Raw genomic sequence first — 22047 nt, forward strand, 5'->3', positions numbered from 1 at the left:
TAATAAAAAGTATTATAATAAAAGTACATTTTTCTTTAATATTTTTTTGGTTTACAATATATATATGCAAATTAATTTTTAAATATTAATTAAAATTAGCAAAGATAAATATAAAAATATATGCGAAAAACATCATAAATAAACCATACACCCTCAAAACTAAATTATAATTCATGTTTTAGTGATTATATATATTATATAAGACATTTTTACTGCTGTATCAAACATACGGTGATATTTTAAAATAGAATTTGTAAAGATGCACTTATTTAGATTTCGATTTGAAATTAAAACTTTTATAAGTCAGAGCAAAAATTATATTGTTATATTTATTATATATGCAGATTGAATTTAAAATAAGAAATGTATTTATTTTAAGAAATTATTTGTATTATTAGTTAATTACTCTAAAACAAAGATGTAGACATATTAATAAGAAATAAAGTTATCTCATTTTTTTAAAAAACATATTATTGTCTAAAGATGCATTTCTGCATCAGCATAATACATTTAAAAAAAAATTATAATTTCTTCAAATAAATAAAAATCAATTAATCGCTTAGGTTGACTCTGCTACTATTTGATTGACGACGTCCAATACCTATTACTAAGAGTATTAGGAACAGAAATTTGACTGCTTTTAGTGTTATTGTTGGGTTTAATTTAATTAATTATCTTAATGTTATTGTCGTTGAAAAACAAGTCTTTATTACTTTATGTGAAAAAAAATAATGCTCTTGTGGAAGTTATGTGTTTTATTTATTTATTTATTTAATACTAAAGAAGGAAGAAGGTGCATGTGAATTGTGAAGCAAAATAAAACTGAGGAAGGTGACAATTTGGGGGTCAAAGCCGTGCAAATGACGTAAAATTATAGTCTTGGATTATTAGGAGACCAAAGATGGCAAGACCAACTTCGATAACATATACCTTTTAAACGTAATCAATTTATTTGAAATTATATATTTATGTAATATTAGTTGTTAAATTTTAGCCCTTCCCGAAAAATCAAAATTCTTGAAATATTAATTTTTTATAAGAAATATATATAAAAAAAAACTTTATAGTTATGTATTTTTTATTTAAAAATTTATGATATTTTCTTTTTATTATTTTAGCAGTGGTCGCATTTTCTTTTTTTGGTTCTTTTGACTAATACCATTAAGATTTTAAGATCTTATATTGATATAATATAGTAAAAAAAGATTGTATAATTATTTTCATGAATTCATGCTACTATCCAATCTACGAAAATTAATCTTATTATTCGATATTAATATCTCAAGATGATTAATATTTTTACAAAGAAACGTGCGAGATATGTTAAGATTAACAAAAAATTTAATATCCGTTGAGAGTCCATCTATCGAATTTCTTTGCTTCAAGATCATTGAGTGATTGTGATGTTAAAGAGTATATAATCTTTTGGTTTTATAAATAATACAATCTAAAGGAATAGTAAAAAATTAAAGGAAAAAAAAGATTATGATATTAAATTAATTGTAAAAAAAAGAAAAGAGATTTAAAGGATATTTTGACCAAAGGAAACTATTAATGCATTAAATTGTTACAGTATCCTATATTTTATTATTTTATATTTTATTCTTTCTCGCCAACTTTCTTATATTTTCTTTTTACAATTTTTGTTATATTTTTTTTCCTTCAAATAAAATAAATATAAAAAAAAACCAAAATATTTTATAGGCAGAATATATTAAGAGTATAAAAGGTGATTTCAAAAAAATAATTTTTAAAAATCTAATACTCAGAGTGTTTTTAAGTTAAATTTTTCAATTCATCATTTTAAGGAAGTTTCTATTTAATTGAACTTTAAGTTAGCTAGAGCAATCTTATGTTATTCAATAATTTTAAGGGAAAGATGTTGAGAATATTTTTGTATTGAACTTGATTATCCAACACTCCTAGATTGGTCAATCTAGCTCAAATCGCTCTTGGGCCCGTTAGATCTTTTAAACCTTTTTTTCTTTTACATAAATGAATAAAAAAAATTAGTCAGTGAAATTAAAATAAAAGAAAAGACCGATCATGCTCCATGACAAAAATTAATTTGATCGAATTATTCATGAATCATGAATTGCCATTTTATGTATTTGGTAGAAGGAAACAAAGGGACTACTCCTTTCTCATGTTTACATGCAAATCCAATTATAATGTTCATATAACATAGTGCCTTTGGTTTATGGTATCAAAGACCAACACTAAAAAGTGAAAAATGGTCATAAAAGAAACAACAAAAACAAAATGAAATGACTATACCACTACTATTCTAGTCCTAAAAGGATGGCCAGATAATATTTTGCTCACTCAGATTAAATTATGTATGAACTCCACAATTTGGAAACGAAGTGTTGCAAAATTAATAACCAGAAAAGCCAATGCCCAAAAAGAAAAATGGATATTGCTTTTGTACCCACAAAAAAGAAGGATTTGAATGACCAATTTCTACCCAAAGAAAAGGGATTTGAATGGCCAAGCAGCAACTGAATATGATCAAGAGAAAATCTAGCCTAAATCATTTTCAAAAGATATGCAGAATTCATGATTTTATTATATCTAGTGTGATAATTATGATTATGATTTATTAAATATTTTAAGTATCTAGTTCTGTGGAGAATTAGGTTGTAGTTAAGTTTTTTAAGGTAATTATAATTAGTTGAAACATGCTTTTGCAAATGGATCGGTATGCTTGCCTTTACAAATATAATTCCTGAGTATGTGGAAACTATCAACATAGAAGCTCATTTTATAACTTTTATATATCTTACATGCACGAACCAGATCTAATTGGTGAAAGGATAAATAAAAAGATGCATTATTAACATCTTAGATATTTAAATTTTATATTATTGAGTTTTTTAATTTTTTACTTTATTTTATTGAGTTTTTATATTTCTTAAAAAAATAAAAAAATTATAAAATATAAATAAAAATTTGTGAATCAAGAAAAAATATAAGAAGTGAATGAAATAAAATATAAATTTAAAAATATAACAGAATATTAAAATAATTTTAAAGTTTGCCCAAATCTTTTTTTTTTTAAATAATCATCTTCATTACCTTACTAATTAGGAAAACATGATCATAAAATCTCAAGTTCAGGTCAAAAAAGTACATTATCTATTGAAACGAAAAAAGCACCCTCAGAATTTTCACACCTTTTTCTTTTCTTTTCTTTTTTCTTTTAACATAGTCTTCCAAATTACCAAGATCCATTTCAGACTTGCCCTTGTTCAAATAATCTTGGCTGAAAGTTTAATTTTTTTAATTAAATAAAACCATCTATTTCTTTATATAATCTTATTTTATTTATTAAGTATTCAATTTCCAAACACAATAATTAACTAAAATAAATTTAATTAATACAAAGGCTTACATTTTTTTTAAAGTTTCCAAACAGATTAGGCTTGCATGGAGGCAATTATTTTAGCACATATAGAAAAATAAAATATATAATATAGTGAAATACCTTATAAATATATATTTCATATATTAAAATAAAAGAAAAATATATATTTTCTTAAACCACAAACCGGACCGAGCCGAGTGCAGACTAAAAAAGCACTTACAAAGTTACGTCAAGATTGAAGAATATATAATAATAAAATAATCAACGTAGTAGGTGTTATTGTTAAAAGGAAAAGGCGAAAAAGTCCCAGTTCCATGCACGAGGTGTTGACCCCCAGCTCGACGACAAACACTTGCCATTTCTTAATATTCTTATTTTTTTCAAACCAAGTCGCACAGTTGTTCGTGTTTTGTAGTATGATTATTGCGCAAATGTGACCCTCGAGTTTTGCTTAATACTCAGATCAGCATCTTAATGCATGTTTTAAAACAAATACGACCCTCTACTTGTTAAAAACCCTTCTAAAGACGGTTTAAAAAGGTTAATCACGGGTGTGTTTGATATTAAAATTGAAAAAGAATTAAACCTTAATTTTAATTTCATTTTACTTTTTAAATTTTAATAATTATTTTTTTCTAAAAAAATAAATTAATGATTTTTAGAAGCAAAATTTAGAAGAAAAAAAAAAAGTTAGCACAACTATAGAACTCACCCACTGCAAAAAGTCAACAACCTCACTCTTAGTCTAAAAGAAGTATTATGTGGGACCCACACCAATTCACTTAAAATCACCTAAAACTAGGATCAGCCATCAAGGCCTCTGAAAACCCAAAAAAGAAAACATAAACATAAATAATAAGAATATCACGACCAGGAAATTAATAATAAATAATAAGTCAATTATAAAAATATTTTCTTATATTTATTTTTATTTATTTAGTCTATGTTATATTGCATCACACACTTGTACTTTTATTGGGTCCCATCAAGTTTTTGTATTTAATAACAATTTATTTCACTTAATCTATTGATTGATTAGTAAGTTAAAGAAAATATCATTAAATTCCAAATAATTTATTTATTTCACAAAAGAAATATCTTATTTTTTATAATTAAAATATTTTTTTATACTAAGACGCTTATTATTGGTTCAAAATGCATTAATATAGAAAAACGACATAGGTTAGAAAAGGGCAAATATTTTGATTAAACAGGTGCATTATTTGGTGCTTATAAGGGCTTCAAAATAGATTTTTTTGGACCTATCCTCAAAATTCAATCACGATTAGGACAATAGTCCAATTAAGAAATAATAAAACATATGATAGATATAATCTTCCAATTAAGAAGATATAATAATTAACCAATATAAAAATAATAATGGAACACAAGATAGGAATAACTCTTAATTAGAATTCTAAAACCATAATTAGATTAGTATTCTAATAAAAAAATAATAAAACAATAAGATAGGCATAAGTATTAATTATAAATTCTAAAAGCATAATTAGGACGATATTTACTGTTCAAAGAAAAAGTTAGGACGATTTTCTAAATAACAAATATTACAACAATAAGATAGACATAATGAGATCGAGACTCTGAAGTGAAAGAATGTTGAAGATTGAAAAGCCCTCTATCCCCATTTTGTTCCCCAAAAATTCTGGACAAATCTCATACCAAACGTTGCATGAAGTTCAATACATTCATCAAATTCTTCACAAGTTGACCCATAATAAACTCTCTAAAAGAGGAACAAAATCAGTGGTAAGTAAATAAATAAATAAAACACAATTACAAATTTTAATATTTAATTTATAATTAAAATAATAATAATAATTATATAATGCATAAATAAATGACCAGTTAATTTTAATTACGAAATTTATTATATTTTTTCATTTATCCGGAAATAAGAATAGGTGCAAAGGCCTTATGCATCGCATCCGTCTCCTTTTCATTGAGCTGATGCTAATCCATCATTTGGAATTTTAATGAAATTTGGCTTTTTGTTAAAGAAACAATCAAATCTTGTAAGATTCCTGAACAAAATTCTGACTAAATATAACAATAAAAAATATAAATATTGGATGCAATATATAGAAAACACAAAAGTTTCATGTAACATTAATTAAAATGAAAAAAAAATTAACATGATATAATTTTAATTTAGACTTTAAAAGATAAAGTAAAATGTAAAAATTGAAAGGCTTAGTATATGTACATATATTCTGAATAGTAAATCACTATAACAGCAATTTTAATTTTGGTCCAACTACCTATTTAGACGTACGAATTTTAATAACTAAATGACTGGACTCTAAATATGTATTTATTTGTCTTTTAATTTTTACGTGGTTGAGAAAAAGAGATCAATTGCACGCGCCGGTGTCGCGATGTCATACTGGATCTGAAAAACACAATGACAGATCACAGTCTCATCGTAAGGGCATCTCTCTCACGCGCGAATTTTCCTAGTACCAAAAGTCTTACTGCCCAGAGTTTTTCTTTTACCAATTTTTGACTTCTTTTTTTTTTTTTTCTTCTTCTTCTTCTTCTTCTGTAGATAACAATTTATTCATGGTCATTGATAAAAAAACAAACTGATTATGACTCCCAAAGTACAGACTATAATCAACGGATCAAACTCAAAAGAAAAACCATAATCATAAAAATGGTGCCCATTCTGTGTAAATTTATTATAAAGTTCTTAAATTTTTAATATAAGTTGATATATAAAATAAAATTATTAATATTGATATTTGTAATACCGATTATAAAATAAAATAAAATATCTAATACTAATTATAAAAGTAGTATACGAATAAGTTAAATTTTAGTAATTAAATTTTTAAAAAATTAATTATATATGTGAAACTAAAAACCATAAATCTTTTTCATGAATAGAGAAAAAAATCCATAAATCTGAATATGAAAAATCGAAATTATAAAATAATGTATGTGATTCAACTTCGAAATTGACTTTTCTTTCTTCATAATATACACATTCATAAAGTGGTGACTATTTAGGTTCCAAATACTAATACTGAATTTTCCTATTCAATTTTATGTTTGATCTGAATATATATATATATATATATATAGTCAATGATTAAATCTTGATTTCAGATTAGTTACTTCATAATGTGATAATTGCTCTTTGCATGTTTGTAGTGTGGTTGCTGGAATACGTGACAGGTCAACATTCATATGCTGGGTGGGGTAGAGTACTTCTGTTGCTGTCGTTCTAAAAACTAAGCCCAATAGCCTCAGGTACCATTTTACAACATCAGCATAATGCATTATCAAATGCAAAAAACTTAAGGCTTAGCCCTTTTTATATTAATTAAGACTACTATTTTTATTATTCATTGAACCTTCAATAAAATCAAAATTACAAGAAAAATACTTTAGAATAGAGATATTATGACATGTTAAAATAAATCTTATAGAAGTGTGGTAAAATTAAAGAGACTATTTGGCATTGCATAAAATAGAGATCCGTCGAATACATATAAGGTTGTTTTAATTATGTATCATATTTATTAAATAAATGTTTATTTTTTTGTTTTCATTTTAATGGGTTTTACCAACTCATAAATTATAACACGTTTTAGTAGGTAATTATGACCAACTCACTCAGCATTTAAATCGATGTTTTTGTTTGATAATAAAATTATTCTTTTTTTCTACTTGTGGCTTTATTTTATTTTTATTCAAATGAGAAAAAGACAATGTATTATGAGAACGAAGGATTGCAAATTGAAAATACAACCCAAATGATGTAAGCAATAAAAATATGGCTTTTGAAAACTACATTTCCCTTTAAGAGAAGAAGTATAACATTCATTTCTAAATTGTTTTTTTCTTTTTCTAATTCTAAAAATTAAAATCTTTTATATGTATTACCAAAAGTAAATGCTAATTCAGAGATAATCGAATAGCTTCCAAGCAATCACTCTCCATAACCAAACCCCTTTGTGCAGCAATCTTTTGATTTTAAATGGGCATTACAATGAAATTTAACTAATATAAGAACAAAAACAATATTCATTTGTCTTCAAGTGGCTTGTCCTGACTCAATCAGGGAGCTACCACATGATGCTTCATCCAACGAAGCATGTGCTTCTATATACTTGTTATGTTTAAAAAACTATCTAAAAGTAGAATTTATGCAAGTTCACAAAATAAACATTCCAAGCACCGAAGAGGAAATAAGTAAATTGCCTCCAAATAATCTACTCTTTTTTTTTTCTTTTCTTTTTAAGCCACAATATAAAAAAGTACCATAAATACACGTTCATTTTATGGGTTGTTATAATTATTTTCTTATAAAACTATTTAGTTTCAGTTACTTCCCTCAAGTATCAAAATCCAAATTTACTTTTATCTTTATCTAACTAAAATATTTATTTTAGCTACTTATATATGATTTATAGCTACTCATACAAATAGAACGAAAAGTATTTTAGAAGTTAATATAAATCATTGAATATCCAGCAAATCAATGAATCAAACCTCTAGAAACAAACTAATTATAAAAGAGGAACAAACTATGGATTATGCAGCAGAAATAGTTACTTTTTTGTACTCAGCTATAAAAAGCGAAAATCCTTATAATACAAAAGAGAATATTAAAAAATATATTTAAATTTTAAATTAATGTTTATAAAATGTTCAAACTAAGTCAAACTGTTAAGTAAAGCATCAATTTTCTTATTTCTAAAATTAACTATAATTTTTGCTACACTTTAATATTATTCATATGGAGATCCGACATTGATAATGAGAGTTATTAATATGCAAAGTACAAGCTGAAAATTGAAGGATCCGACTTATTTTAAATAAAAAAATAAGACTAGACTTTAAAACCTTATAATCTTGATCTTTTTTTTTTCTTTCATAATAAATATGTATTAAATTTATATAAAGTTTCGGTGTCAATCGTAATTTGCCTGTTTTCAAGAAGAAGACTCTGATACTGAATTACTCAACTTTGAGTTTTTATTTGCCTTGTTAAAAAAAAAAAAAAAAAAAAAACATACGAGCTTGCGTCTTACTTCAAAAAGAAATTATTTAGTTATAATATCTTTGTTAAATTTCTGGAAGCCTCTCTATTCCACATGCCCGAAAGGAAGTAGCAAAGAAAAAGAGGAACAAAATCTGACCATCTTAATCTTAATTCTCATAATTATAAAGTAGCAATTATATAAGTTGAGAACAGCACGTGATTCACATCCACATATTAACTTCCTGCGCCAGTCTCTTCCCATCCAAAAAATCAAAGGTTTCCGACATTCTTTGTCGGTTCATCCCTGTACATTCCTTCTCTTTTATGAAATAAACGACCAACTCTGTCACTGAAAAACAGATCAATAACCATTCTTTAATTCGTCAATCCAAAAAATAAAAAAGAAACATTCATTCGTATTTTTCTGAGTAATTATATGGAGCTTGAGTCGTGGAAGAATAACACTGTTCTTAAAAATTTATTTTATTAATCTCTCATGATTCAACAAACAATAAAGAAATAACTTAATAGTTAATCCAGCAAGAAATAAGAAAAGCAGTAAAAATTGTACATTTAAAACTCAGTAAAAAGAATGTATCTATAGGGCAAGTATAATGATTTTATTATATAATATTTATAAAATTATTTAATAGATATTCGCTCTACTAATTACACGCTATAATAAAAGAATAGGCTAGAGATAAAATAATAGATGGTTGAGTTATTTTAAAATATCAAGTCAAAAAATAAATATTTTAATATAAAATAAATATAAATAAATAAAAAGTATTACAAATTGACTTAGATTTGGCCCAAATCCATTTCACGCACAAGAAAAAGTTCGTAGATTTACATTTCAATTGCATTTTATGCCTAATTTTTAAGCCCCCAAACACAAGACTCTTTATAAGCCAAAAAAAATAAAAAATTCTTTACGAATAGAAGTAAAAGCTTTCATTTTAAGGATATGAGATAAAAATATTTTTAAAATATAAAATATATATTCAACATATATTAAAATATTTATATAATTATACATTTGGGATCAAATAAAATTTATAACTATCAAGAATTTATAATTTAATAAAAATTCGAGTACTAAAATTTTTCTCTTGAATTAATACGTAATTATATTAGATAAAATAATAGTAACCATAAATAAGATATGTCAATATTTTATTATAATATACAAATTAAATTGGTGAAACAAAATAATAATATAGTAAGACAAAACATAGTATAATTTTAAAATTTGAGGCAAATATTGTTGTTTATTATTAAAAGATCAATCTCAAAGAAATAATTATGAAATTCACATAAAATTATGTTTGGTTAAAATGAGTTGGGCTAATGCTATTTTGCCTCCCTAGAGTTTGATATAGTACATAAATCAATTTTCTGTATGCATTTTATATTAAAATCTTCTTAAATTGTTATAAAATTAACTATTATATAATTCTGTGTAAAATTAAAATAGCCAACGGACTAAATTAATGCTAAAAAAATTAATAATAATTTTTTACTTACTTTAATCTTTTATTTTTAGTACAATTTAATTCTATAAAAATCTAATATATTAAAAACACTTATTTATTGGATCAATATTATTAAATTTCTACTAATTTTAAATTATTAAGCAAAATCAACAATTAAAAATCATTATCTTATTGAATATTAAAATTAAATTAAATAAAAATAAAAATTTTATTCATATTAATTGTATTTAAGATATTTGTAATAACTAATTCTTTAAGATGCAAGATTGTATGATATCCTTTATTGATAATTCTAACATTTTTCTATGAAGCTAATAGTGTCCAATTTATTTAGCTGGATTAGGTTTTGAGGGTTTAATTCTTTTAACAAAGTGGATTGATTATATACTTTCATTATAATTTAATTATAGTGCATAATAAAAATAATAAAACATACATCTCCGAGCACCAGAGTATTTTCAATAAGTTTTCAAACAGAACTACAGGGAACATGAATCTTTAGAGGGTAAAACCGAGAGATACATTTCTTTTAAATGCATATAAGACCTGGTTTTTGAAGAAATTTACCCTTAAAAATAAACGAGCATGTATCTTTTTCTAAAGTAAATTCCACTAAATTTCTTTTCCTTATTCTTCTTTATTAAATTACTTTTTTTATTAACATTGATTATCTTTTAGATCGGTGGTGGTTTCTTCTCTTTTTATTTAAATCATTATATTTTAATCAATAAATACGAATTTTCATATTTGTTTGTTTTTTTTTCTTTATAATTATTAGAATTTTTTTTTTCTTTTATGGAGTTTGTTTATTCCATTTAGAGATTTTAATTATTATTCTTTTTTGAGATTTAAATTTTTCTTTATGGACCAATTTATGAAATTTCATAGAACTGTAATGTGGATAGTAAAAACTTTTTATTGATATTATAGGAATAAGATTTATTTAAAAATTAAAAAATCGATATATGATTTAAAATAGTATCGAGTGGTCACCAGATTATAAATTAAAAGAATTATTATATGAATGCAATTAAAGAATATGAATATTCATATGAAATTTTTTATTATACTATTTAATTGTAGTAATTTTTATTTTTATTATTAATCAAATTATTTTAAATTTTCAGCAAATGAAAGATCATAATTTTATAAAAAGAAGTAATAATTTTTTTAGAATGTTGTTGAAGTTTGACTCAAAATTATTGTTTATTTTAGATTTTTTTTCAAAACGTTTGACGAAGACGATACACCAAAAATAAATTCTTTTAAAACATTAAAAGAATGAAGAGCAATCCGCAGCACAACCTAAATCTTTACTGATAGAATTCCAAAAAGGTAAAGTAAATAATTTTCTGCATCTCAAAGTCACCAACCCAATCTCAATAAATTCGAACCGCCCAACTGTCCCTTAGATCACTTCCATTTTCCTCAAAATCTATGCACTCTTGAAATATCAAAGCGCGTATCATCTCCTCTGTACTAGCGCGTGGTATGCGCCAGTCCGATGGAAAAAGAAAATAAAATAAAAATTATTTTAGTTCCCGGGAAACAAAAAAAACGCGAACAGAAAACAGCTATATATGTATCCAACTCCCACTCTGCGAAACCGGAAGACAACTGCTACCTCTCTCTCTCTCTCTGTGTGTGTGTCTCGTAGCAATTCACTGTCTCTTCTGCTTATCGTTTCAAAATTCTAATACGTCTCTCTAGAAAGGGCGATGGAGGTTGAATCACCTTTACATTACTCCCTTAACAAAATGGACATTTCTCGTGATTTTCGACCTCCTCAGGATGATCATAATCTCAGGTCTCAGATGGTCAGCGGTGATAGGAAATATGAAGAAGTTCGAATGCTGGAGTTAGCTGTTCATGATGATGTGACTGCGGTGGATTCAGGTGAGACTGCGGCGGTGAAGCTGCAGAAGGTTTATCGGAGTTATCGTACACGGCGTAGGTTAGCTGACTCTGCTGTCGTGGCTGAAGAGCTCTGGTACGTCTGTCAAACCGCTGTATTTTGCCATTGTCTTCTTGTATGATCTTTTTTTTTTTAGTTATTATTGTTATTAAATTTCTTTTGCTAAATTTTTTTTGAATGAAGATTAATTAGTACGATTTTGTTAATTATTGTGATTATGAAGGTGGCAAGCGATAGATTATGCGAGACTAAATCACAGTACTATTTCGTTTTTCAATTTCATGAAACCGGAAACTGCTGTTTCTAGGTGGAATCGTATCAGCTTAAACGCTTCTAAGGTCAGCTCACTTTTATTTTTATTTTTTTGAAATTTGTGTTTTAAAATAAATATGGATTTTTGTCACTGTTTTTGTTTTAATTTTGTTATAGGTTTTTTTCTTCTTTCTTTTTTTTTTTTTTTTTTAAGGATTTGATTGGCTTTATTTGTGTAAAAATAATTGAAATTGTTTTTGGGCAGGTGGGAAAGGGATTATCCAAAGACGCCAAAGCACAAAAATTGGCTTTTCAGCATTGGATTGAAGCCGTAATTCTCCTACTTACTTTTTCTTTTCCAATTATTAAATTTTAAATTTCTTGTGTAATAAATTTATTTTGCCTGCGACAAAATTTCTTGACCGATTTTATTCTTTTGTTTTTAATTTTTTTTCTCTCTATCTAGATTGATCCAAGGCATAGATATGGGCATAGCTTGCATCTGTACTATGAAGAGTGGTGCAGGACAAATTCTGGTCAACCATTTTTTTACTGGTAAATTTGGAACTTGCATTGATATTTCTTATTCCCTTGAAGTACTAGCTTGAATCTTATAACCCAATCCTAGAGTTCAAGGACTTAAATCTTTTTTACTGTATTACCTGCAAACTAGTTTATATCTTCAATCTGTGCGATGTGTTGTTATAGTTCCTTGTATTTTATTTTTTGGTTAAATACATTGAGCACAATAACTAGTTGCTGGAGATGATTGTTACCTTTCTCTCTGCAGGTTGGACATTGGAGATGGTAAAGAACTTGATCTTGAAGACTGTCCAAGGTCAAAGCTGAGACACCAGTGCATTAAGTATCTAGGACCTGTATGTGTTTCTGGTTTACCGTTACATATATCAATAAGTTGATAAATATTTCACAACATGAAATCTAATTCCTAATTTATTGCCTTTATCTTCTTTTGCGCCATTTCAACTGGATTACAAATCAGAAAGAGAGAGGATACTATGAGTATATTGTCTTTGAAGGCAGAATTGTGCAAAAATACACTGGAAATCTTCTTGATACGTCCAGTGGGTCAAAAGGAGCCAAGTGGATTTTTGTCATGAGCACCTTTAAGAGGCTGTATGCTGGTGAGGTAAGACTATCAAACGTTTATTGAATGAAAAAAACTTTAGCGTAGCTTTCTCCTAATTTTAATGCTCCTTCTTAATCTGGAAGTGTTGATGCATTGTCAACCTGTCGCAGAAAAAGAAAGGAAAGTTTCATCATTCAAGTTTCTTGGCTGGAGGTGCTACATTAGCTGCAGGAAGGCTAGTGGCAGAGAATGGAATTCTTAAGGTATAGTTTTCAAGGGATTATCAAATTGTAAATTGAATGGTAGTAGTAGCATTGAATTCCAAACATTGCTCGTTGCATATTTGGCATGCTTCTGTGCTTGTTTGAACACTTGGGAGAAATTTACATATCCCTACTGCTGCTCCAACGATTGTATGTTAAACATGCATTGGGATTTCGCTTTGGAAATTGAAATGTATGAGCCTACCCAGATTGTATTGAAGTGGTACCAATGAAAGAAAAGAATTCAGCATATATTTTTTACCATTTGAAAATGGATTACTGGTAAAGCTAAGGTGCATTCCTTAAATGTCGAAATGTTTGAAGTGTTTAGGTGAAGAAATTCATTTCATTATCTTGCAAAACGCGTTGAGATTTATATTTGATGGGTGCTTTTAGGTAATTTAGATCATTCATGCACATGCATTTTTGTTTGTCAATTCAAATAAATGTTTTAGAAAATTGTTAGTATCTGATTATTTTGCCTTTGCAGTCCATTTCTCCATACAGTGGACATTACCGGCCAACAGATGATAGCTTTGATAGCTTTTTATCCCTTCTAAAGGACAATGGAGTCAACCTTGACGAAGTTCAGGTAATTACCTGTTCTCACCAAATTATAAAAACACCACTCAAATTCCAAGGAAAAAAATGGCTAGTGGAACATGAATATGGTCCATATGTGGCAAAGGTGACTGGTTAAGATCCTGATAATCATCTAGTCATCTTTGTTAGTGTCGGACTACAGGCTTTTGATTTTAATCTCCGGGCCATATTGTTGTTAGCGGCCTGATTATTTATTACAAAAGATGCTCTGCGTCCTGTCCTGTACTAACATTTTCTTTATGGTATGCCTTCTTATCTCTTGTTCAGATAAACAAGGCAAGTGAAGATTCTGATATCTATGATGATGGCAAATTCAGCGGAAGCAAGATGATAAATGAAACTTTAAGCAAGTCAAAGCCTCCCGAACTTGAACTGCCCAACGAACAGAAGGATGCAACCTCGGAACCAGCAGAAGTTAAGCAAACTGAAAATGAAGGCATATACAAAAGGACTTTATCTGGCGGTCTCCAAAGCCCAAGGGCTGAAGTGCCGAGGACAGTTATTTTGCAAAGAATCAATTCTAAGAAAGCGGGAAAATCATACCAACTGGGGCATCAGCTGTCACTCAAATGGTCAACAGGAGCTGGCCCAAGAATTGGTTGCGTTGCAGACTACCCAGTAGAAGTTAGATTGCAAGCTTTGGAATTTGTTAACCTATCGCCAAGAAGCCCACCCACTCCGTCTTACTATAGGCGGGTCGCTGGTCTCGCATCACCTACAACTCAACCCATCTCAGATGCTGCAAACGGTGATGGGAACTCTTAAATGGAAAGCTTTTTGCCTAGTGGGTACTCGAGTGAATGTAGATAGTCAGCCACTTCTTTATGTCACTTCAGCCTTTCTGGAATGCTAATAACATCTGCCCTTATTTACTGCGTTTCATAATCACTAATTTTATTTTCGATCCACTGTCTTTGGAAAATGTTATGGTCGTAGGCACAACCTTATGTATTATGGTTATCAAGAAACAAGATTTTGGTGCTTTAGTAGGCAACTTGTGTCTTGACCCTGTCAAGTCGTAATGTCAACGTTTCTGAGTCAAGAGTCACTTGTCGCTTCTCATTTGATATATGTTAAATACATCACGAGGCCAAAGCACACTAGATTGCTGCTCAAAAACAAACAAATTAAAAAAAAAAAAAAAAACAGAAAAGGCCAAACAAGAAAAATACACACTTGATTACAATTTACATCAATGAATCTCTGAAAGAGGGCCTGGTACGAGGACATGATATTCTTTTTTTTCTTTTTCCGCAGGAGCAATATGTTTGCTCATGCTTCTTGGAACTGAAGATTACTTCTGTCCAAAGGTCACATTTATCAGGTTGCTCAGGAGGTCAAACGGATAACATAATTCATTCCCAAAATCAGTATCCTGAAACCAGGTGAAACTACATCTTGTTTTATAAGAAATCTACCTGTAGCCACAAGCAATTTTCATTTTTATTTTTATTTTTCTTGAAAGTTATACGACACAGTGTAAAGGGAAGAAAAGCATCTCATCAGATACTATTAAGTAATACGAGATTTGTGTATATTATACACGCATAGGGAGGAGGAATGACAGGCAGGGATAACATAATGCCACTCAGTTCCTTACAAGGTTTTTGTGAAATGAACAATCATTTGCTACAACCCAAAGAAAACAACAGCAAACTCAATATCAATATAGAAGATGATTAAACTACATATGAAATATAAGAATCACCGTACATAATCAACTTATATGAGATGTTCCTTATATCGATCCAGCAGCATGGTAGCTACTCTGTTGCTGTTGTTTGGCTTCAATGGCTAAGATTCTTTTCTCTAGCTGTAACACCAAAACCCAGATGAAAATATAGTTAAGAAGAGATCATATATTTACGTTGCTAAGAACTAAGAACTAGCAAGCTAGAAAGAACATGAAATGGAGGTTACAGTGGCAATAGAACTCCGATTGAATCCGCAAGAGAAAATTGACAGACTTGTATTTGACAGGTTTTTCTTTTTACCTGAATCAAGGTCTCGAATTTGCCTCGCAGAAGAAAATATTCGCGTGTGATTATATTCAAGGCCTGCAGGCAACTGGAAAACCATCCCAATTTTTTTAACATGTGCTTACAGAAACAGAGAAGGGATACATGTAAATGTCTTAATTAGTTCTTACCCTGCCTTGTTTTGATCATCAAAAGCCTGTTGAAGGTCAGCACAAGCAAGTTTCAATCGCTGCGCGCCAATGCTGGGGAATCAAATAATGAAATTAATAATTTCGATTCATCAAAGATTCAGTAGAATGATATACCAGTTAACAGCCATAAGAAAAAAGTATTTTAGACTGTATAAAGCAATACACCAAAGGTCGAAACCAAATTCCTTGAGGGCATATGAATTGTTTATGTCAATCAGAAATGCAAAAAAGACAAAAAGAAAAGAGAAAAGAAAAGGTTTGAATTTATTCGATTGCAGTTTAGTAATATTGATGGAAGCCCAGAGCATTAATAGATTGAATACTCATGTTGTATAGTAACATGGCCATTAATACTCCAAAAGATAATAATGATAAAAAAAGTACTATGTTGGATGTTTTGGCTACAAGTTGCTGTTGGTAGGTTAAAAATAACATCTGAAAAGGCAACTTTATCCAAAATATCTAGCTAAAATAATTACATTTTCCAAAATTACTTAAAAAGGAAACTCTAATATATGCATATTTGTTTATGGCAAACAAAGGAATCAACTCAATTCATTACCTTGAGCTACTCCCTTTCAGCTGATGAACACAAGATTCCAAGTTGGAAAAATTCACATTCTGTTGAGTCCTGAAAGTTAAATTTGAACTATATTAATAATGAAAAGACAATTATAATGGTTATTAAATAAAATGTGTGTGTCAAGTTTGAGATTACATATTTTTGCTCAATTCTGTTATGATCCTTTCAGCATCAGTGCAGAAGGAGGTGATCACTTCAGCTATAAAATTCGGATTGCTTTCATCTTGTAGTGCTTGAATTTGAGCAAATTGGCTATCCAGCATTCCCTAATACAATGTAAGATAAATGAACCCTAAATTAAACTTAATTAAGCATGCCCAAATTACATTTATTCAGAAAATAATAATTCTAACAAAGCAACAGAGAAATAAAACTACAAAATTCTATTGGGTACCCACAAGAAAACTCCCAAGCCAAACATGTCCAAAACCATTTTTGCACTTCCACAGAAAAAGAATATATCAAAAGAGAAATGCCACAAACTCTTATATGATATATATATATATACCTCATCAAACATGGATTGTACAGAGTTGTTGAGCTGTGATTTGAGAGAAGGTAATGCCATTTCAAACCCAAATAATTTTCAAAAAGCTATGAAGAGAGATAGAGAGGGATAGAATAGTGATATCTTCTTGCTAGGAGAAGGGAGGAAAGGTGGGGGTCTCTTTATAAGGTTTCAAATTTTTGAGTCACTTTTTTTTTTTTTTTCTAAATATCTTTCCCTATTCTCTTTTTCTCATTCATATAAAGTCAAGTGGTTCGACAAAAGTTTCTTAAGATTCGGAGAAAGCAAAATTTGGCATGCAGTCTTGCCGACGTACACTTTTGTCTATCATTTTCCTTGTTTTGTTCTTCTTCCATTTTCAATCTGTTTCATTTCTTTCTCTTTTCCCTTTTTGATATATTATGAGGTCTAAGGTACTGTTTATTTATTGAATTAAGACCCTTTCATATTTAATTTGAACATATGATAAGTGATCATATGTGAGATTTGTTATCTAATTTTTTAAATTTTAAATTTAAACTTTTAATAAAATCTTAACTGCTCGATTTCAAATTAAGAATATAGATAGTAAACATAACCCATGAATCTTAATACTTATTTATTAAGTTGATATATGCTTTTCTAGTTTAATTTCCAGCCTAGAGGAAGATAAAGAAATCTCCGAGAATGAGTATTTATATTAATATTCGAGCTCAGAAATATTCAGAATGGATGAATACTTAGAACAGTGAATGAGTTTCATTTATATAATTTTTTTGTTTGTATGAAACTTATCCTTCGAGCTAATTAATTATAAATGCATGAAATATATTTCTTGCTCATATTTTTTTCTTTTGAAATTTAGTTTAGGTTCAAATTTAAAAGCATTCTGAACAAACTCCGACATCTTCAAATAAATTCCGAACTCTTACAAATATGAGATTGTTGTTAACTAGTATTATTATCACCTCAGGTTGAAAAGAAACAAAAATATACCATTCGTTAAAGATATTTACGGATTTATAACGGAATAGTACCTAAGAAACAAAGGGTAAACATTAACTACAATACAATAATCTAATATAAAGAAAACCAGACACAGGAAAGATAGATGCTTGAAAGGTTATGAATGGATTGCAGAAAACTTAAACTCTCCATGTCTACTAGTTTGGTGGTTTCAAGGCTGGAATAAACGATTCTCAAATTCTAGGAGGACGATCTTTGAGGCTTTTGTCTCAAAAATGTCGAGGTCACGTTTTGGTTGGGTTTCTCCAGCTTGACATTGCTATTACTGCTCCTGGATTTGGATTTCATCTGAAGCTAGTTGTACAAACTTTTTACAGCCACGTCTAAACAGGAATTGCAATTAAAAATCATATTGAGCAGGCCAAGCTGAAAACACCATAGAATTTTGAAGTGATGTAATTCTTTAATCATCAAAATTCATGAAAAGAATATATATATATGTTTGGTTAAAATGAATGTTTAAAATTCTATAAAATTTGTTTACAAATTTAATATTTTTTTATTTGATTAAAATAAAAAATTATTTAGACTTTCGTATCATTAAATTTATAAAATTAGTTATAATAAAATTAAATTTAAGAAAACAGATAAAATTTTTATGCGTTCCTATCTCATTTTACTTTCTCTCCCTTATTTTTTCTTTCTATAACTTTTTATCGTAATTCTTTCAACATTATATTTATTTCATTTGAAATAACTTCCACGATTATTATTTAACACATTACATACAGAATTTCATTACTAATCAATTTTAAATAGAATTAATTTGTAAATAAAATAATTTTTTAAATAAATCTTACTAAACACAGCATTAATCTTGTGACGGGAAAATATGTATGATGCTATATTATATATTATTTTCTCCCATAATAAGTAAAATAATCTCCATTGGATGAGTACTACAAATTCTCTCATCACTAACAAAATGTAATAGAACTATATGATTTTGAAGCTAAATATCCTCAAATCTATAACTACAATACGAATATAAAGGCAAGACATAAAATTAAAAAATCAAAGAAAATACAAAAATGAATTGGGTCCCTACCGACTAGAAAAGGCTGATAAGAAACCAAATCCAACACTTCAAAAAATCTCTGTAAAGAAGAGAGACGATGGAGAAAACTCATTCAGGATTTACATATTTTTAAATTTTTTAATTAAAGTAATATTAATATGCATTTTGCCTTTTTAACATGACATTTTTACTTGATATCACATCATATTCTGATAGAGGTTTTATTGTTTTTTTTCTTTTCAAAATCAGATTATCATAAAGTTTTGAATGTTTCTAAAATTAAATATATAATAATTCAAAAACTGCAATAAGAAAAAGTTGCAGAAGAAATTTACGGCATAATGTAGTGCTGATAATTGTACATCTTAACGTGAAAAAACCAGGAAGGGGAAATCAAATCATGGAGATTACAGCCATGTTGTTTGGTTCCCTTGCCGACCTAGAAATCAATTCAGGATGCTGCATTGTCTATTGCCATACTTAAGCAACACCCATCAAGTACTATATGCATTTTATAATTCAGTCCAACTTATGGGTCCCTTTGACTCATGATTCTTTTGGTGGCATCTTTTCCTATTACGAATCTTTATTATTTCTACCTTCCGATAACTACTCATTATTTATTTATTTTAAAAAATAAATAATAAGAAAGAATTTACTGGTGTTCTAAAGGAGTTTGTTGCCTGATAGATGTGGGTAAAAGAAAGAAAGATCTGCTGAAACTATTATGGAATAGAAGTGATAGTCGTTTCTATTCATATTGACTTGATGAGTTGCTCTCCCCTATCAAAACTCGAAACTTAGGATGTAGTCAAGCTCTCGACGGTGAGTTAAATGTATCTGTTGAATATTATTGTTTTTGGTGGGTGTACTTTAATAGCTTAAACCTTGTTGTTTTGGTTCAAAGTCCGATGATATTCTAGCGACTGAGGCTGTTGAGGAAGATTGGTTTAGGTTTTTGATTTTCGCAGTGGATGTAGTTTAAGGAAAATAAAAGAATTATCTTGGTTGATTGGTGTGAGTTTCATGAATGCCAATTACAAACTTGTTAAGTATTTGTTTGGGTTATATGTCGAGTTTGGGATAAGATTCAAACAGGCCCTTAAAATTAAATAGGTCTTTTTGACGTTTTTACATCATTTTAACCTAACACATTAAAAGCTTATTTGAACCTTATTACATCAAGTTTGCCTGCTTGTTTCTCAATCCATTAATATATATTGTAAATTGGGGTGACGCCAACTATTTCTACTTTGTCACAACAATTTCTTCCTACAGTAGATGCTCTAATCAGGCAAAACTCTTCATATATTAAAAGAAAAAAGAAATAATTTGACCAAATGTTTTGGCCACCTTTCTACAACTTTATTTCTCAAATATTTCAAATTCTACTTACATTTTTTAGAATTTTTCTTTTCATTTTAGCCTCTCCAATTCTAGATTTTATTCATTTTGACCTTCCAGTTTTTAAAAATTTCACATATTTTAGATTTTATTTTATACTAAGTTAAAAAATTTCTTCTATTTAGCCTCTACACTTTGGAACTTTTAACTTCTATTTAGCCTCTAATTTGTTATATACTAAAATTCTAACATAAATAGCGATAATTTTAAAATATGCATTTATTTTTCCTTTTTAAGAAAGAACTTTCACTATGGACTTAATAAAATTCAATTGATTTCAAATCAATATTTGATAAGCATGTGTAAATTGTCTTCATACGTAAAACTCAATTGCCTCTGCTTATGCAGAAGCTAAAAGTGGAGGAATTCGTTACTCACAATGTGAAATTATGGTCGGAGATTACTACATACTGAAAGTAGAATACTGGCGGCCACAGTAGATTCTATGAATTTGACCAATTACTATTGCTTATCGATCCCTAGTCTCTTTTGCAATTAGGAATCTCAAGTCACAAACAAAGAAAAAGATCAGCAAATTGCTCTCATCAGTAAATTTGGAAGGGAAGAGACAAAATTAGAAATAAAAATTATACAATGTTTGCACATCATAAGATTAAATTTATGTGTCAATTTAATAAATACGAGTCGATGCTTATATTTTGTAACTCTTTTCTATAAGCTATCAAATGTTTATGTGTTAAAATAATTATCGTCTATGTGTCGATTTAATAATAGATGACTTAAAACGTAGGAACTAAGTGTAATACCCAGAAATGATAATAATACTAATAATAATAATAATAATAATAATAATTTCTTTTTCCTTCCTTCCCCCTCTCCTTTCCCTTTTCCTTCCTTCCCCTTCCTCCCCGAAGCTAGCTCCTTCTCCCTCCCCGATTTCTGCCTTCTCTGGCCACAGCGCAGCCAACGCCGCCGCCCAGCTCTTTCTCCTTCCCCTCCTCGCCGCTGCGCTACCTTCCTTTTCCTCCTTCCTTCGCTGCAGACGTTCGCATGGAGAAAGGGGCTGCCATCGCTGTTTCGGCCTTTTGCCGCCCTCTTTTCGGCCATCCGACGCCAGATTCAAGCTCTCCACCACCGGAAACCCCTAGGTCGAGCTCCCCCACCGTGAAATCCTCCCCGGCAGCCTCGGTCAAGCCTCATTGGAGCAACCCCTTTTCGACCCCGATCCGGTGCCTTCCGACGAGTTTCCGGCCGAAATTCTTGTGTTTTCGGACTCCCTGCAACTCGAGCTTCGCGTAGACGCTTTCGTATTTGAATTCTGACACCGTTGGTAGGACCGGCTTCTGGACTCCGGTGTTTTTCGGACGCCCAAAACTTTAAGATTTCGGCTCGATATAATTT

The 22047-nt window shown here is 28.9% G+C and overlaps 2 protein-coding genes across 2 annotated transcripts; one reads left to right on the forward strand and one right to left on the reverse strand.

Moving 5' to 3' along the window:
• Window positions 1–11273: 11273 nt before the first annotated feature.
• Window positions 11274–15039, forward strand: LOC8273733 (IQ domain-containing protein IQM3). The gene is made up of 9 exons (XM_002533503.3): window positions 11274–11864; window positions 12013–12127; window positions 12307–12372; window positions 12508–12596; window positions 12832–12919; window positions 13045–13191; window positions 13302–13394; window positions 13885–13986; window positions 14265–15039. The coding sequence occupies exons 1-9, from the start codon at window positions 11593–11595 to the stop codon at window positions 14760–14762; spliced, it is 1470 nt and encodes a 489-aa protein (XP_002533549.3). The 5' UTR covers window positions 11274–11592; the 3' UTR covers window positions 14763–15039.
• A 438-nt stretch (window positions 15040–15477) lies between these two features.
• Window positions 15478–17836, reverse strand: LOC8273732 (histidine-containing phosphotransfer protein 2). The gene is made up of 6 exons (XM_002533502.4): window positions 17259–17836; window positions 16886–17016; window positions 16730–16798; window positions 16147–16218; window positions 15992–16064; window positions 15478–15810 (listed from the first exon to the last, which is right to left on the reverse strand). The coding sequence occupies exons 1-6, from the start codon at window positions 17316–17318 to the stop codon at window positions 15736–15738; spliced, it is 480 nt and encodes a 159-aa protein (XP_002533548.2). The 5' UTR covers window positions 17319–17836; the 3' UTR covers window positions 15478–15735.
• Between the last annotated feature and the right edge of the window lie 4211 nt (window positions 17837–22047).

The sequence above is a fragment of the Ricinus communis genome, chromosome 10 (assembly GCF_019578655.1).
Source record: "Ricinus communis isolate WT05 ecotype wild-type chromosome 10, ASM1957865v1, whole genome shotgun sequence".
Lineage (NCBI taxonomy): Eukaryota > Viridiplantae > Streptophyta > Magnoliopsida > Malpighiales > Euphorbiaceae > Ricinus > Ricinus communis.

Bases quoted from the DNA above. Each gene is read 5' to 3' on its own strand.
- LOC8273733 (XM_002533503.3), top strand. From the start codon at position 11,593: ATGGAGGTTGAATCACCTTTACATTACTCCCTTAACAAAATGGACATT. The intron at 12,128-12,306 runs GTCAGCTCACTT...GTTTTTGGGCAG, and splicing joins TCAGCTTAAACGCTTCTAAG to GTGGGAAAGGGATTATCCAA. The intron at 12,920-13,044 runs GTATGTGTTTCT...ATTACAAATCAG, and splicing joins GCATTAAGTATCTAGGACCT to AAAGAGAGAGGATACTATGA.
- LOC8273732 (XM_002533502.4), bottom strand. From the start codon at position 17,318: ATGGCATTACCTTCTCTCAAATCACAGCTCAACAACTCTGTACAATCC. The intron at 16,799-16,885 runs GTAATCTCAAAC...TTTAACTTTCAG, and splicing joins ACAGAATTGAGCAAAAATAT to GACTCAACAGAATGTGAATT. The intron at 15,811-15,991 runs GTAAAAAGAAAA...TTGGTGTTACAG, and splicing joins AATTCGAGACCTTGATTCAG to CTAGAGAAAAGAATCTTAGC.